This window comes from Elgaria multicarinata, chromosome 8, assembly GCF_023053635.1.
Source record: "Elgaria multicarinata webbii isolate HBS135686 ecotype San Diego chromosome 8, rElgMul1.1.pri, whole genome shotgun sequence".
Classification (NCBI taxonomy): Eukaryota; Metazoa; Chordata; class Lepidosauria; order Squamata; family Anguidae; genus Elgaria; species Elgaria multicarinata.
Window position 1 is genome coordinate 6,887,152 of NC_086178.1, and position 12,918 is coordinate 6,900,069.

Below are 12,918 nucleotides of genomic sequence, written 5' to 3' on the forward strand. Positions count from 1 at the left end.
GCGGAGGGGACCATGATGGATGGAGCTTCTCCAGGCAACTCTGCAAGATGCTGTAATGTCGGGCACGTTGCCAGCCTCTGTCTATGTATAGATTAAACAGTGAGCACCCAGCGTCACCGGGATGGAGCAATGCAGGGAGGACTGGGCTCCGTTCCGAACTGGGCACGGGGGCACCAGAGGGATGGCTTTAGCCCAGCCTTTCGCCAACACAACACCCCCCAGCTGTGCTGGACTACAACTTCCATCATCCCCCAACCAGCACGGCCGTTGGCAGCCTTCCCCAAACGCAGCGCTCTGCAGCGGTGTTGGACTACAACGGCCATCATTCTCAGCCAACATGGCCATGAGCAGCTTTTCCCCAACTGGGTGCCCTCCGGAGACGTTGGACTGCAACCCCTGGGGATGATGGGGGTTACAGTCCAACGCCTCCGGAGGGCACCAGTTTGGGGAAAGGTTGGTTAAGCCCAGCAGCAACGGGCGCCTCAACGACGTGCACCCTTTCCCTTTCTCCTGTAAAAGCAAAGGTCCGCCGCTCACTTTGACCCCGGGGCGTGGAAGGGCGAAGCCCTTGCGGTGGGTGAGCAGCTGGAGCCTTCCTGACAGGGACTTTGCAGTGGCTTCGAGCTGCCCACCCCCTCCAGGTCTTGCAAGATCCCCCTCTTCACTCCTCCCCCCAAAAATGCATTGTGCTCACGTGGACACACAAAATCCCTGTTTGTGATTTGGGGATTTAGCACCCATCTTTTGTTTTGTCACATCTCACCTTCGCAGGAGGAAGAGACGAAAAGGGGAAAGCAAAGAGCAAAGTTTTCCTTTGCCTCTCCTTCTCAATTCTCGGCCCCCTCCTCCAGCGCCAGCCCGGCCTCGCTTGATCCTACTCAGCGGAGCCGTTGGTTTACAACTTGACAGATCAGGAGCGGCGGGCCTAACAGGCTGCCTTCAGTCTCAGAGGCAGTACGCCTACGCGCGCCATTTGCTGGGGGACACCAGGAGGATCAGGGGTCTGGAAACAAAGCCCTAGGAGGAGAGACTGAAAGAACTGGGCAGGTTTAGCCTGGAGAAGGGAAGATTGAGGGGAGACATGAGAGCACTCTTCAAATACTTCAAAGGTTGTCACACAGAGGAGGGCCAGGATCTCTTCTCGATCCTCCCAGAGTGCAGGACATGGAATAACAGGCTCAAGTTACAGGAAGCCAGATTCCGGCTTGACATCAGGAAAAACTTCCTGACTGTTAGAGCAGTATGACAATGGAACCGATGACCTAGGGAGGTGGTGGGCTCTCCCACCCTAGAGGCCTTCGAGAGGCAGCTGGACAGCCATTTGTCACAGGGATGCTTTAGGGTGGATTCCTGCATTGAGCAGGGAGTTGGACTCGATGGCCTTGTAGGCCCTTTCCAACTCTACTAGTCTATGATTCTATAAATATGGCCCATTTGAGTCTCCCGAGCAGTTTGCCCTGTTTTTATTCGCCACTGCAGGCAACAGGAGTGCGGCCTCCCGGGGGAATCCGGGGACTGGAAAGTTGTCCATCCCTGGGCTTGACGGACCAGCGGTCTGACTCGGCGGAAGGCAGCCCTTGACATGGAAGCCTGAAAGGATGGCTTCTCACCTGTCAAGCCCCAGGGGTCTCTCGTATCGGGTAGGGCACTCCGTGACCCCCGTGAGTCTTCAGGGCAGCAGGACATCCACTCAGGTGTTTTTGGGGGGGGAACAGGGAAACTCTGAGCATGCCTGGTTTGACGTTTTGGTACCCATTCCCTGCATCCATCCCGACGCACGTTATTTTTCATAGGAGGGAGGGCAGAGACAGGAGGGGAGGGGAGGGGGAGTGAGAAAGGGGGCCACGAGGAGTCACCTCAGTTCGGAGCAAGGTCTCACTCTCAAGGCTGAGCATCCACAAAAATAAAAAAACCCACACACACACCAAGTCTGGGCGTGGGCGTGTGTGCACGCGTGTGCAAGGAATCGATTAGCCAGGTGAAAGGACCTGTCGGTGGGCAACGGACCGGCTTGCAAAATGCGGGTGCCGCGTGGGTGGGTGAGTCGGCCTCGCGTTCCCCTCCGCCCCTCCTCCTCTCTGTGCAAACACACACACACACCCAATTCTGCACTCAGCGCTGGAGTGCGATTAGCCAGCCCGGGGGCGGGGAGACCACAAGCTGTGATTTTCTCTAATTGTTGTTTTTGCTGAAAGGTAATTAAAATCCCTTTTTATTTCGTGTGCGCCGGAGACCTCCGTGGCAGGAAGGGGGGGGGAGAGAGAAAGAGAGAAAGAGAAGTGGAGGGATGGGATTGCCATTTGACGCGAGCAACGGGGAAGGGGGGTGTCACTGGGGCAGGGGGCGCGCGCTGGGGCAGCGGCTACTTCCTAAAGGAAAACGTGGGTCAATGGGGCCTAGGAATTGCCCTCTTTTAATGTAGAAGCCTCCATTCGTGTCCTTAAAAAAATAGATGCAAGCCTCGGCCTCCTTCACGCACATGCCCTGACCTCATTCACCTCCCCGCAGGTTTTTTTTTTTAAAAAAAACTAGTGTTTGATTGAAACTGTGCAGGTGGCGTGCCATCCAAATCTTACAATCGATTCAGCTCTTTAGAGAGATAATAAAAGCTTTGCATTAAACTTAAAAGCCCACATCTCCCCGACTGAAACGGGAGATTCTCCTCCTATGGTGTTTGAGGATGACGACGCAAACACATCTTTTTAGTGGGAATACTATCCTGCAGGAACGCAAATCAGGCATCAGCCACAGGAGGAGGAGGAGGAGGAGGAGGACGCACGGGCATGTGAAGAGGCCTCACGCCGAGAGAGACCACGGGTCCGTTTAAGCCAGCCTTCCTCAACCTGGGGCGCTCCAGATGTGTTGGACTGCATCTCCCAGAATGCCCCAGCCAGCTGGCTGGAGCATTCTGGGAGCTGCAGTCCAACACATCTGGAGCGCCCCAGGTTGAGGAAGGCTGGTCTAAGCCCAGGAGAAGGCCGTTCTCTCGCACTGAGCAAGGGAAGCTTAGAGCCTTTCTCCGGGCACAGAGAGACACCGGCCAATTGCTCTGTGCGTCTTTCTGCACGGAGAAAGGGGTCCGGTGATTGTGAGGGGAGGGGCTTTGGGGAGGGGGAGGGGCTTCAGGCAGCAGCAATGTGTTCCCCCTCCCAGGTGGAACTGCACCCCCATTTTTAATGTGTGCAACAGGAGCTCTTCCTATAACAGGAAACTCCCTGTGCATGTAAAGGGAAGGATTGAAACGGAGAAATGAACAAGGGAAGTCAGCCTCCCCCAAAAAAGGCCTTGCGGGGAGTGCTGTGCCACGACAACAGGCTCTTTACCACAGGCCCGTCCGCGGACGCTCCCTGCTCAAGCTAAGCGCCACCGCTTTATGAGCCTGAGGCGAGGGACAAACGCCACCTTTCCACAAACTATGTGGAGAAAGAAGGGGTGAAACAGGAACGATTTCAGGAATAAAATAACGCGCTGTGAATTATAGGTGCCGATGGTGAATCAATGTCAGAACGGGTGTTATATGTACAGTATATAACTGCAGGCAATAAATGCCAAGGAGACACGTGGGGTTTTTTGGTGGTGGTGAAACAAACGGAATAAAAACGTATTTCAATGTTCACAAACTTTGTTTCATAATAAGACTTTTCAGACCCTTGTCAAAACCTGTCATCCAATCCTTTCTCTCTTCTCATACACGCTTTCCTTTCTCTCACACCTTCACTCCTGAACTTTCTTTATAATCAGGATTGTTTAATACACCCCAACTGACTATCTGCATCCTACACTCAAAAGACAATCCTCTTTACCCTGATCCTCTCATTCTCCCTCGAACCAAAGCACTTTAAAAACACCCCCCCCTTATCACCCCAGTCATTCCCTTATATATCTTCATCGCCCCACTCCTAAGATATTCAATCTCCCCCCACTCAGGTCCACATTCTAAACAGAACAGACTTAAAAATCCTTCCTGCCCTGCTCCTCTCTCCAGCTAGACCCGTGGAGTATCCCCCTTAGAATCATAGAATCATAGAATAGCAGAGTTGACAGGGGCCTACAAGGCCATCGAGTCCAACCCCCTGCTCAATGCAGGAATCCACCCTTCTCCCCATAGCCCACAAAATTTGCTCTGTCGTCTCCGAAACCCTAGAGAAGGAGCGAGAAACTCATCAGAGCAGGGAGAGAAGGGGGGGGCGCTTCTGTAATTTATGCTCTCAATAGCAATTAATTTCATTGTGCGACCCTCCAATAGCGATGGGAGAGCGTTAAAAAAAATTAGCAAGAGGGAGGAAGGGAAGGAGAGCATGTAGCATGCGCATGAGCGCAATTCCAGCCTTCCACTTGCACAAACAGATCAGTGAACACAGACACAACCTTCCGTATCAGCGGTCACAACCCTGCAGCTAACGTAACGTCAAGTGGGCCAAGTCACAACACCGATCTGCCTGGCCCAGTTTTGTCTGCTCTGACCCGGATCAGCTCCCATGGATCTCAAGCAGCGATTGTTCCCCTCACTCACCAAATAACTCGTTAACTTGCATGAGTTCATGGACTTTTCTCATCATCAGAGCAGAGGAGGCTGGCAGCTCCGATGTCAGTGGGGCGGTGAATCCGCTTCGGGTTTCAGTTAGAACCAGTCAGAAGTCCAAAGGAGCTGTCCAAGGTGGTTCTGACTGGGTCTGACCTGAGCCAACAGTGTGATGTGGCCGCAAAAAAAGGAAATGCTATTTTGGGCTGCGTTAATAGAAGTATAGCTTCCAAATTGTGCGAGGTACTGGTTCCCCTCTATTCGGCACTGAGTATTGTGTCCAGTTTTGGCCTCCACAATTCAAGAAGGATGCAGACAAGCTGGAGCGTGTTCAGAGGAGGGCAACCAGGATGATCAGGGGTCTGGAAACAAAGCCCTATGAGGAGAGACTGAAAGAACTGGGCATGTTTAGCCTGGAGAAGAGAAGATTGAGGGGAGACATGATAGCACTCTTCGAGGACTTGAAAGGTTGTCACACAGAGGAGGGCCAGGATCTCTTCTCGACCCTCCCAGAGGGTCTGAATAACGCGCTCAAGCTACAGGAAGCCAGATTCCGTCTGGACATCAGGAAAAACGTCCTGACTGTTAGAGCAGTATGACAATGGAACCAATCACCTAGGGAGGTTGTGGGCTCTTCCACATTAGAAGCCTTCATGAGGCAGCGGGACAGCCATCTGTCAGGGATGCTTTAAGGTGGATTCCTGCACTAGGCAGGGGGCTGGACTCAATGGCCTTAGAGGTCCCTTCCACCTGTACTATTCTATGATTCCTATGATAATCAATGGTGCCATTGATTATCATAGAAGGAAGGCCTTCGAAAGAACATGGGCCGAAATGCATCAGGCTTTGAAGTAAAGTATTTTTTGCATCCTGAGAACCTGTTTCTCTCTTTTTTTTTCTGTCCTGACTTGGATGTTCTCCACTTTCGGGTTTTTTTCCCTTCTTCCTGTGTTGGGAGTTGAAAACCAACACATCTAGAGGGCAAGCAGTTGGGGAAGGCTGCTGTCTAACTTACAGCTGTCTTCCTCTAAGTCTGACCCTTGCTCCATCTCTCCCAGCGTTGTTTGGAAGCACCTTTTCAGGGTTTAGGGCAGACAGAGGCCTTTGCCAGTCCTCTTAGCTCTACAAACACAGGGAGCCAGTTCCATCCAGGTCTCTTTGTCCATCTTGGACACCTGGGCTGGTGGTGGCTCACTTAGGTCTCCAGTAGAGGTTGTTCCCACTACCTGCTTCCCAAGATCCTTTGTGGTGGAGATGTCAGGGGAGATCTTTTGGCAGGCAAAGCACGCGCTCTTATCGCGGGAGCTACGGACCGACAGGTCCCTGCCCCAAGCTGGCTTCTGATGGCCATGGAGGCAGAGGAGTGAGAGGCAACAACCAAGAGAGAAGTTTCACTGCAGGGCTTGATTTACGTGGGGCAGTATGTGTGACACAGGGGGCTCTCCACGAAATCCACAATCCCTCAACACTCTGGATTTTAGCCAAATCATGTCCCCCACAACAGTCTTGTAAAAACAGTAGCTAAGGGGCCCTGGGCCACCATCCCCTATAAATTCGAGCATGGCTTCGCCTCCCATTTATCTTTTCGGCGTGAAAACGAACGTTTAAAAAGCCTGAGGTGCATTTAAGCAATGCCAACTGAGCATGCAAAAAAAAAGGGAGGGCTGTTGTTCCAGGGTAACGAACGCATAAATCAGAAAAAAATGTTCCGGGATAGGGGAGAGAAGGAAATCCTGGAGGCTTCATGATCTTGTTTGGGATTAGGGCACATCACCGACTCACGCAGCGATGCAGAGAGCAAAAGAGAAACAGCACAGAAGAATTCCCAAAGGAGACGTCATGTCACACACACACACACACACAAACACACACACACACACGTGCACACGGCTGATGACTTGGCCAAGGGCATAAGAGAACCCTGTGGCAGAGTGGGAAACAGAACTTTCATCTCCCATGAAGCTTTAGCGCCCAGCATTTTTTATCACACACACAATGTTCTGTGTGGGAAGACAAAACATTATGCTTTTAACAGTAGTCACACTACATGGTCCTTCGCGATATTATTATTATTTATTTATTACCTTTATAACCCGCCTTTTTTACTTCAAGAAACCCAAGCGTACGTAATCCTCCATTTTATCCTCACAACAACAACCCTGTGAGGTAGGTTGGGCTGAGAGTCTGTGACTGGCCCAAAGTCACCCGGTGGGTTTCCATGGCCGAGTGGGGACTAGAACTCGGATCTCCCAACTCCCAGTCCGACACCTTAGCCACTTTACCAAACTGACTCTATCCTTACAACTTGCCTAAAATACATGCGAAATAGCAATTTGAACATTGGTTCATTTGTCAAACTTGACTCTCTCATTACGCTTTTAACATCCACAGCAAGAGAAACAACAGCAGCACGCCTTAAGAGAAAATAGCCACAAAATATTTGCAAAACTCCTACAGCAGCGGTTCTCAACCTGTGGGTCGGGACCCCTTTGGGGGTCAAATGACCCTTTCACAGGGGTCGCCTAAGACCATCGGAAAACACATATTTCCAATGGTCTTAGGAAACTGTATTGACTGAACTATGTCATGTATCATCTCTTGTATTATTAAAGCTATTGTTATGTATTATTTTCATTAGCAAACCATCCCATGACAATGGATCATGTGGAGAAGAACAAAAATAATTTTATGGTTGGGGGTCACCACAACATGAGGAACTGTATTAAAGGGTCGCGGCATTAGGAAGGTTGAGAACCACTGTCCTACAGGGATTAGGGTGATGTGGGGGAGATAAGTTGGTGACTTTCCAGGTGCTAGCCAATAGGTGCTTTCCTCCCCACTTCAAAATGAACCATACTGAACCATTCTTCAGAGCCTGCCCTGGAACAGCCCCGCAACGCAGGGTTTCACAGCGCTTCTTCAAATGTTACGTGTCTTCTCTTGGCCTTTCTAGCCCTTGCCGGCACCCAGGGCTGCAGGAGAGTTAACATTCACCAAAAAGGTTGAAGCTGGTTCCAGGAATGCCACTCCAGGCATGCGTGTGCGCGCGCATGCACCCCCCCCACTCCCCCCATCTCCTGCTCCCTTCAGTTTAATTACCACTAATGTAAACTGTGCTCCATAAAAAACACTGGCACACCGCCTCAGAGAGCTGAGCAGTACAAGTCCCATAAATTCACTGCAAAGAGCCGAATGCAGTCGGGGTCTTCCCTCCCTCCCTCCCCCCTCCCGCCGCCCCCTTTCCCTTTTCCCCTTCTTGGCTAAAAACGGTATTTGCTCAAGGGCAAAAGCTTTTTAAACAGGATCATAAATGCTTATTACACGGCCGATGTGCTCGGCTTGATGGGATTAGCTCGGGGGAGAAATTGATCACCAGGCCCTTCTCCCCGCCAACGGAGCGAGGGCCAGAGGGGGAGGAGGATTCCCAGAGCTGCTGGCCAGGGGCGGAGGCTTCCTGCAAGTGAGGATCATAGAATCATAGAATAGCAGAGTTGGAAGGGGCCTCCAAGGCCATCGAGTCCAACCCCCCTGCTCAATGCAGGAATCCACCCTAAAGCATCCCTGACAGAGGGTTGTCCAGCTGCCGCTTGAAGGCCTCGAGTGTGGGAGAGCCCACCACCTCCCTAGGTAACTGGTTCCCTTGTCGTACTGCTCTAACAGTCAGGAAGTTTTTCCTGATGTCCAGCTGGAATCTGGCTTCCTTTAACTTGAGCCCGTTATTCCGTGTCCTGCACTCTGGGAGGATCGAGAAGAGATCCTGGCCCTCCTCTGTGTGACCACCTTTTAAGTATTTGAAGAGTGCTCTCATGTCTCCCCTCAATCTTCTCTTCTCCAGGCTAAACATGCCCAGTTCTTTCAGTCTCTCTTCATAGGGCTTTGTTTCTAGACCTCTGATCATCCTGGTTGCCCTCCTCTGAACACACTCCAGCTTTTCTGCGTCCTTCTTGAATTGTGGAGCCCAGAACTGGATGCAATACTCTAGATGAGGCCTAACTAGGGCCGAATAGAGAGGAACCAGTACCTCACGCGATTTGGAAGCTATACTTCTATTAATGCAGCCCAAAATAGCATTGGCCTTTCTTGCAGCCATATCGCACTGCTGGCTCATATTCAGCTTGCGATCTACAACCATTCCAAGATCCTTCTTGTTTGTAGTAATGCTGAGGCAGGTATCCCTCATCTTGTGACTGTGCATTTGGTTTCTATTTCCTAAACGTAGAACTTGGCATTTATCCCTATTAAATTTCATTCTGTTGTTTTCAGCCCAGCACTCCAGCCTCTGCCCCCTCTCCCAGCAGGAGAGGGGGCAGAGGGAGAGGGGAGGGGATCCCTCCCACCCATTCACACACACACCCCACAACCATCTCAATACATGTCCCTGAGCAGGCACACTTACTCTGCAACATGCATACGGCCCGGGGGGTTTAGAGGATGTCTGACCCCCATCCTGCTCCGTCGCATGGGAAATGCATTTCAGGGAAAAGGGGGAGATCAAGGGAAAGGCAGGGGCCGGGGGAAGACAACGACCACAGGTCTGACGTCTTCCAGGTCAGGGTGAGGGTGTCCCAACGCTGGCTATGAGCACAGCCTCCTGTGGAAAGCCAGCCGTGCTGAAAGATGCTATGGAGGCCGTACGCCGTGGGGCCATTTCAAAAAGTGGCTGTGAACCAACCGCGTACCCCAGAACCTCCTTCAAAGATGTCTCGGTTCCTAATTGGTTGGGGTGTGTGTGTGCATTATAAAATGCTCTGCCTGTGATTAAATTCAATTTTTTTAAAACAAACATTTGGTACTTAGGAAAGCTTTTATATTTAGGCAGACAATGACAATTCTGTTTCGTTCTGAAATCAACCTGCTGCATATGGTTATTTTGGGGACTGCGTTAAATGTTTTATATGCTGGTATGTGTTGTTGGTTTTTTATTGGTTCATCCCAAGTGATTTCGCTGCCTGAGACCAAAGACCAAAGGTCGCCCGTTGCCCAGTCTGGGTACAGAAGCGGACAGAGCCTTACTCGATGGTATTGCAACCTCCACGATAGGCAACATTTCCGGGGTCCAAGACAGGTCGTCTCTCGTACACTTCTCTGCCCTCCCACAGACGGGAGACAGCCAGAGAGTTCCTGAGAGCAGCTAGAGGTCTGCTGCTGTTCCCCCTCCCCCTGTACCTGCCGCCTGAGGCAATTGTGTCACACTCCCTAATGGAAGGGCCGGCCCTAGTTCTTATTGGGTGCGGAACTTCTTTCAGCTCTGTCGGAGAAGCTCTTGGGGACGGCACTGCTGTGGTGGGTGAGGCCAAAAGACCCCAAAGACCAGGATATTTTAACTTAAAGCTCTTGCTTCCAGGTACTAAAGCATCAGGAGAGGAATTTCAACCTTTTAGGATTGGGGAGAAAAACTGTGCAAAAGCTGAAAAAATCACCAAACGATCAATCAACGGTCAAGGGAACAGAGGCATGGGAACCCGCACCACCATTTCATAGCTTCCCGTGAGTGATAAGGGAGTGGTGGCCCCCCCACAGTTATGGAACAATCTCCACGGCGCTAACGTTGTTATCTTTTCAGCACCAGGTTAAGACTTCCCTTTTCTCTCAGGCATTGAGCAGCATATGTTGAGTTTTAACTGATTCCAAAACAGGCTCTGACCTGGCTGAGTGTTTTAAAATCGTTTTTAAATGTTAGCTGTTTTTATGTTTTTGTTTTTAAATTTTGTATGTTGACTTTTAATGCCCCGTCTTTTTAATCTAATCTTTTTCATCTTTGTAAACCGCCCAGAGAGCTTCAGCTATGGGGCGGTATATAAATGCAATAAACAAATAAACAAACAAACAAAGGGGTGGGCTGGTGGGGAGAGTAGAAGTAATTGAAACCAAAGGCACAGTTACAAGATGGGGGATACTTGGCTCAGCAATACTACAAACGAGAAGGATCTTGGAATGGTTGTAGATCGCAAGCTGAATATGAGCCAACAGTGCAATATGGCTGCAAGAAAGGCAAAAGCTATTTTGGGCTGCATTAATAGAAGTAGAGCTTCCAAATCGTGTGAGGTACTGGTTCCTCTCTATTCGGCCCTGGTTAGGCCTCATTTAGAGTATTGCGTCCAGTTCTGGGCTCCACAATTCAAGAAGGACGCAGACAAGCTGGAGCGTGTTCAGAGGAGGGCAACCAGGATGATCAGGGGGTCTGGAAACAAAGTCCTGTGAAGAGAGACTGAAAGAACTGGGCCTGTTTAGCCTGGAGAAGAGAAGATTGAGGAGAGACATGAGAGCACTCTTCAAATACTTAAAAGGTTGTCACACAGAGGAGGGCCAGGATCTCTTCTTGATCCTCCCGGAGTGCAGGACACGGAATAACGGGCTCAAGTTAAAGGAAGCCAGATTCCAGCTGGACATCAGGAAAAACTTCCTGACTGTTAGAGCAGTACGACAATGGAACCAGTTACCTAGGGAGGTGGTGGGCTCTCTCCCACTAGAGGTATTCAAGAGGCAGCTGGACAACCATCTGCCAGGGATGCTTTAGGGTGGATTCCTGCATTGAGCAGGGGGTTGGACTTGATGGCCTTATAGGCCCCTTTCAACTCTGCTATTCTATGATTCTATGATCTTGCTCCCCTTTGATCCACGCAGCCACACACAACCTCCCACCTACCCTCAGAAATACCAAAGTTCATCCCTACCCAATCGGGTGCCTTCCAGTTGTGTTGGACTTCAATTTCCATCACCTCTAGCCCGCACGACCACCGGGGAGGATTGGCGTTGCAGCCCAACACACCTGGAAGCTTGTGGGTGGTTTCCACGCCGAGCAATTCCTCCCCTGCGCGCCCAACGCACCTGAAGTTTGGGGCAGATGCCCATTCGAGCGCCAGGCAGGCCAAATCCACGGTGGCATAGACGAGCAGGAAGAAGATGGTGACCACGGCCGCAATGGTGTTCAGCTTGCCAGAGAAGAGCACCAGCTGCGAGGGGCAGAGGACAAGAGAGGTGAGACGTAGCAGGCAGCCATGAACGGTTGGCGACCCGAGCCTCGTTTGCTGAAAACGTTGGCGCATGCCAAAATGTGTCACACTGCATCTTTCACGGCCTCAAGGTGGCTTTCATAAACGGGCAGTGGAAAGACACAGGAAGCAGCCAAATGTAGCCCGCGGCCCAAATCCCAGAGCGGCCCCCGGCCCCTCCCAAGCACTCCGTATTTCAAATAGTCAAACTCTGGAATTCGCTGGATGTCGTGACGGCCACCCGTTTGGATGGCTTTAAAAGGGGGCTGGATAACTCCCTGGAGGAGAAGGCTATCGATGGGCCTGTTCAGAAGACGCCGTTAACCCTGCTGGTTAAGGCTTTGGGTTAAGCAACAGGGTCGAAGGTGCCTTGGGCGATGCGTTTTGCTAACCCCTGCTCACGCACTAACCAATCAATCAATATGTTTATTGCTCAGTCCACAGATCATTGCAACACATACAAACTTGACATTTTGCTGTACTATACATGATAAAAATTACATATGGTTAAAAATTACAGAGCTATCAAAAACGTAACATGCATTACTAAAAGGATAGTAAGATAGGAGCACAGCGGACACACAGAAACCATTAATTGCTTCTCAGTGACATTTCATTTATATCTCTGAATCTTTATAACAACACACACCAATAGTATCTAAAAACTTTGCTCTACATCTATTAGCTTTCACTGCAAATAGTGCAACTCTTTGTATCACATATGGGTTGGTTGAATATAATAAATAACTCAGTTTTTCCTTAGCACCCCAGTATTTCACTTTCTTTAAAAAAGGCTCTAAATAACTTTTCCTTATATCTATATATAAGGGGCAGTCAAATACATAGTGTGTTATGTCCTCTGGAACTGGCTCTCCTCTAACCACGGCCGGACTGTCTGCAGCAGGGCTTGCGGCTCTAACCGTGGCTTAAAGTGTTGTGTGCGACAGCACGGCTTGTGGTTAGTGCTAACCCCAGAGAACCAGAGCTTCGCTAACCTGGATGAGGGCTAACAAACTGAGACTCAATCCAGACAAGATGGAGGCACTGTTAGCGGGTGGTTCATCTGTCCGGCGAGGCGATGTTTGCCCTGTCCTGGACGGGGTTGCGCTCTCCCTAAAGGATCGGGTCCGTAGTTTGGGGGTGCTCTTGGATCCAGAACTGTCACTTGAGGCACAGATGAACTTATCCTGCCTGGCACCAGAAATGGGCACAGAGCCGCGCTGCTCGGTTCCGTGCCCATTAGGGGACGGGGTGGCAGCAATTTCGCCACCCCTGGATCGCAGGGAGGGGGTTTGGGGGCCAATTTCATGGGGGGGGGAGTTTTTCTCCCCCTTACTTTTTTGTTGGAGCAAGGCTTCACTCTTGCATGCCGGCCCCACTGCTTCCCCCCAGCCCCCCCAAAAT

At 50.8% G+C, this 12,918-nt stretch overlaps 1 protein-coding gene across 1 annotated transcript in view; it reads right to left on the reverse strand.

The window, feature by feature from the left end:
• The window catches only part of LOC134402377 (solute carrier family 12 member 9-like), a 128,542-nt gene that overhangs the window by 41,722 nt on the left and 73,902 nt on the right, over positions 1-12,918 (reverse strand). The window contains exon 9 of the mRNA XM_063131794.1: positions 11,351-11,475. Coding sequence (XP_062987864.1) covers positions 11,351-11,475 — 125 coding nt within the window. The remainder of the gene's footprint in view (positions 1-11,350; positions 11,476-12,918) is intronic.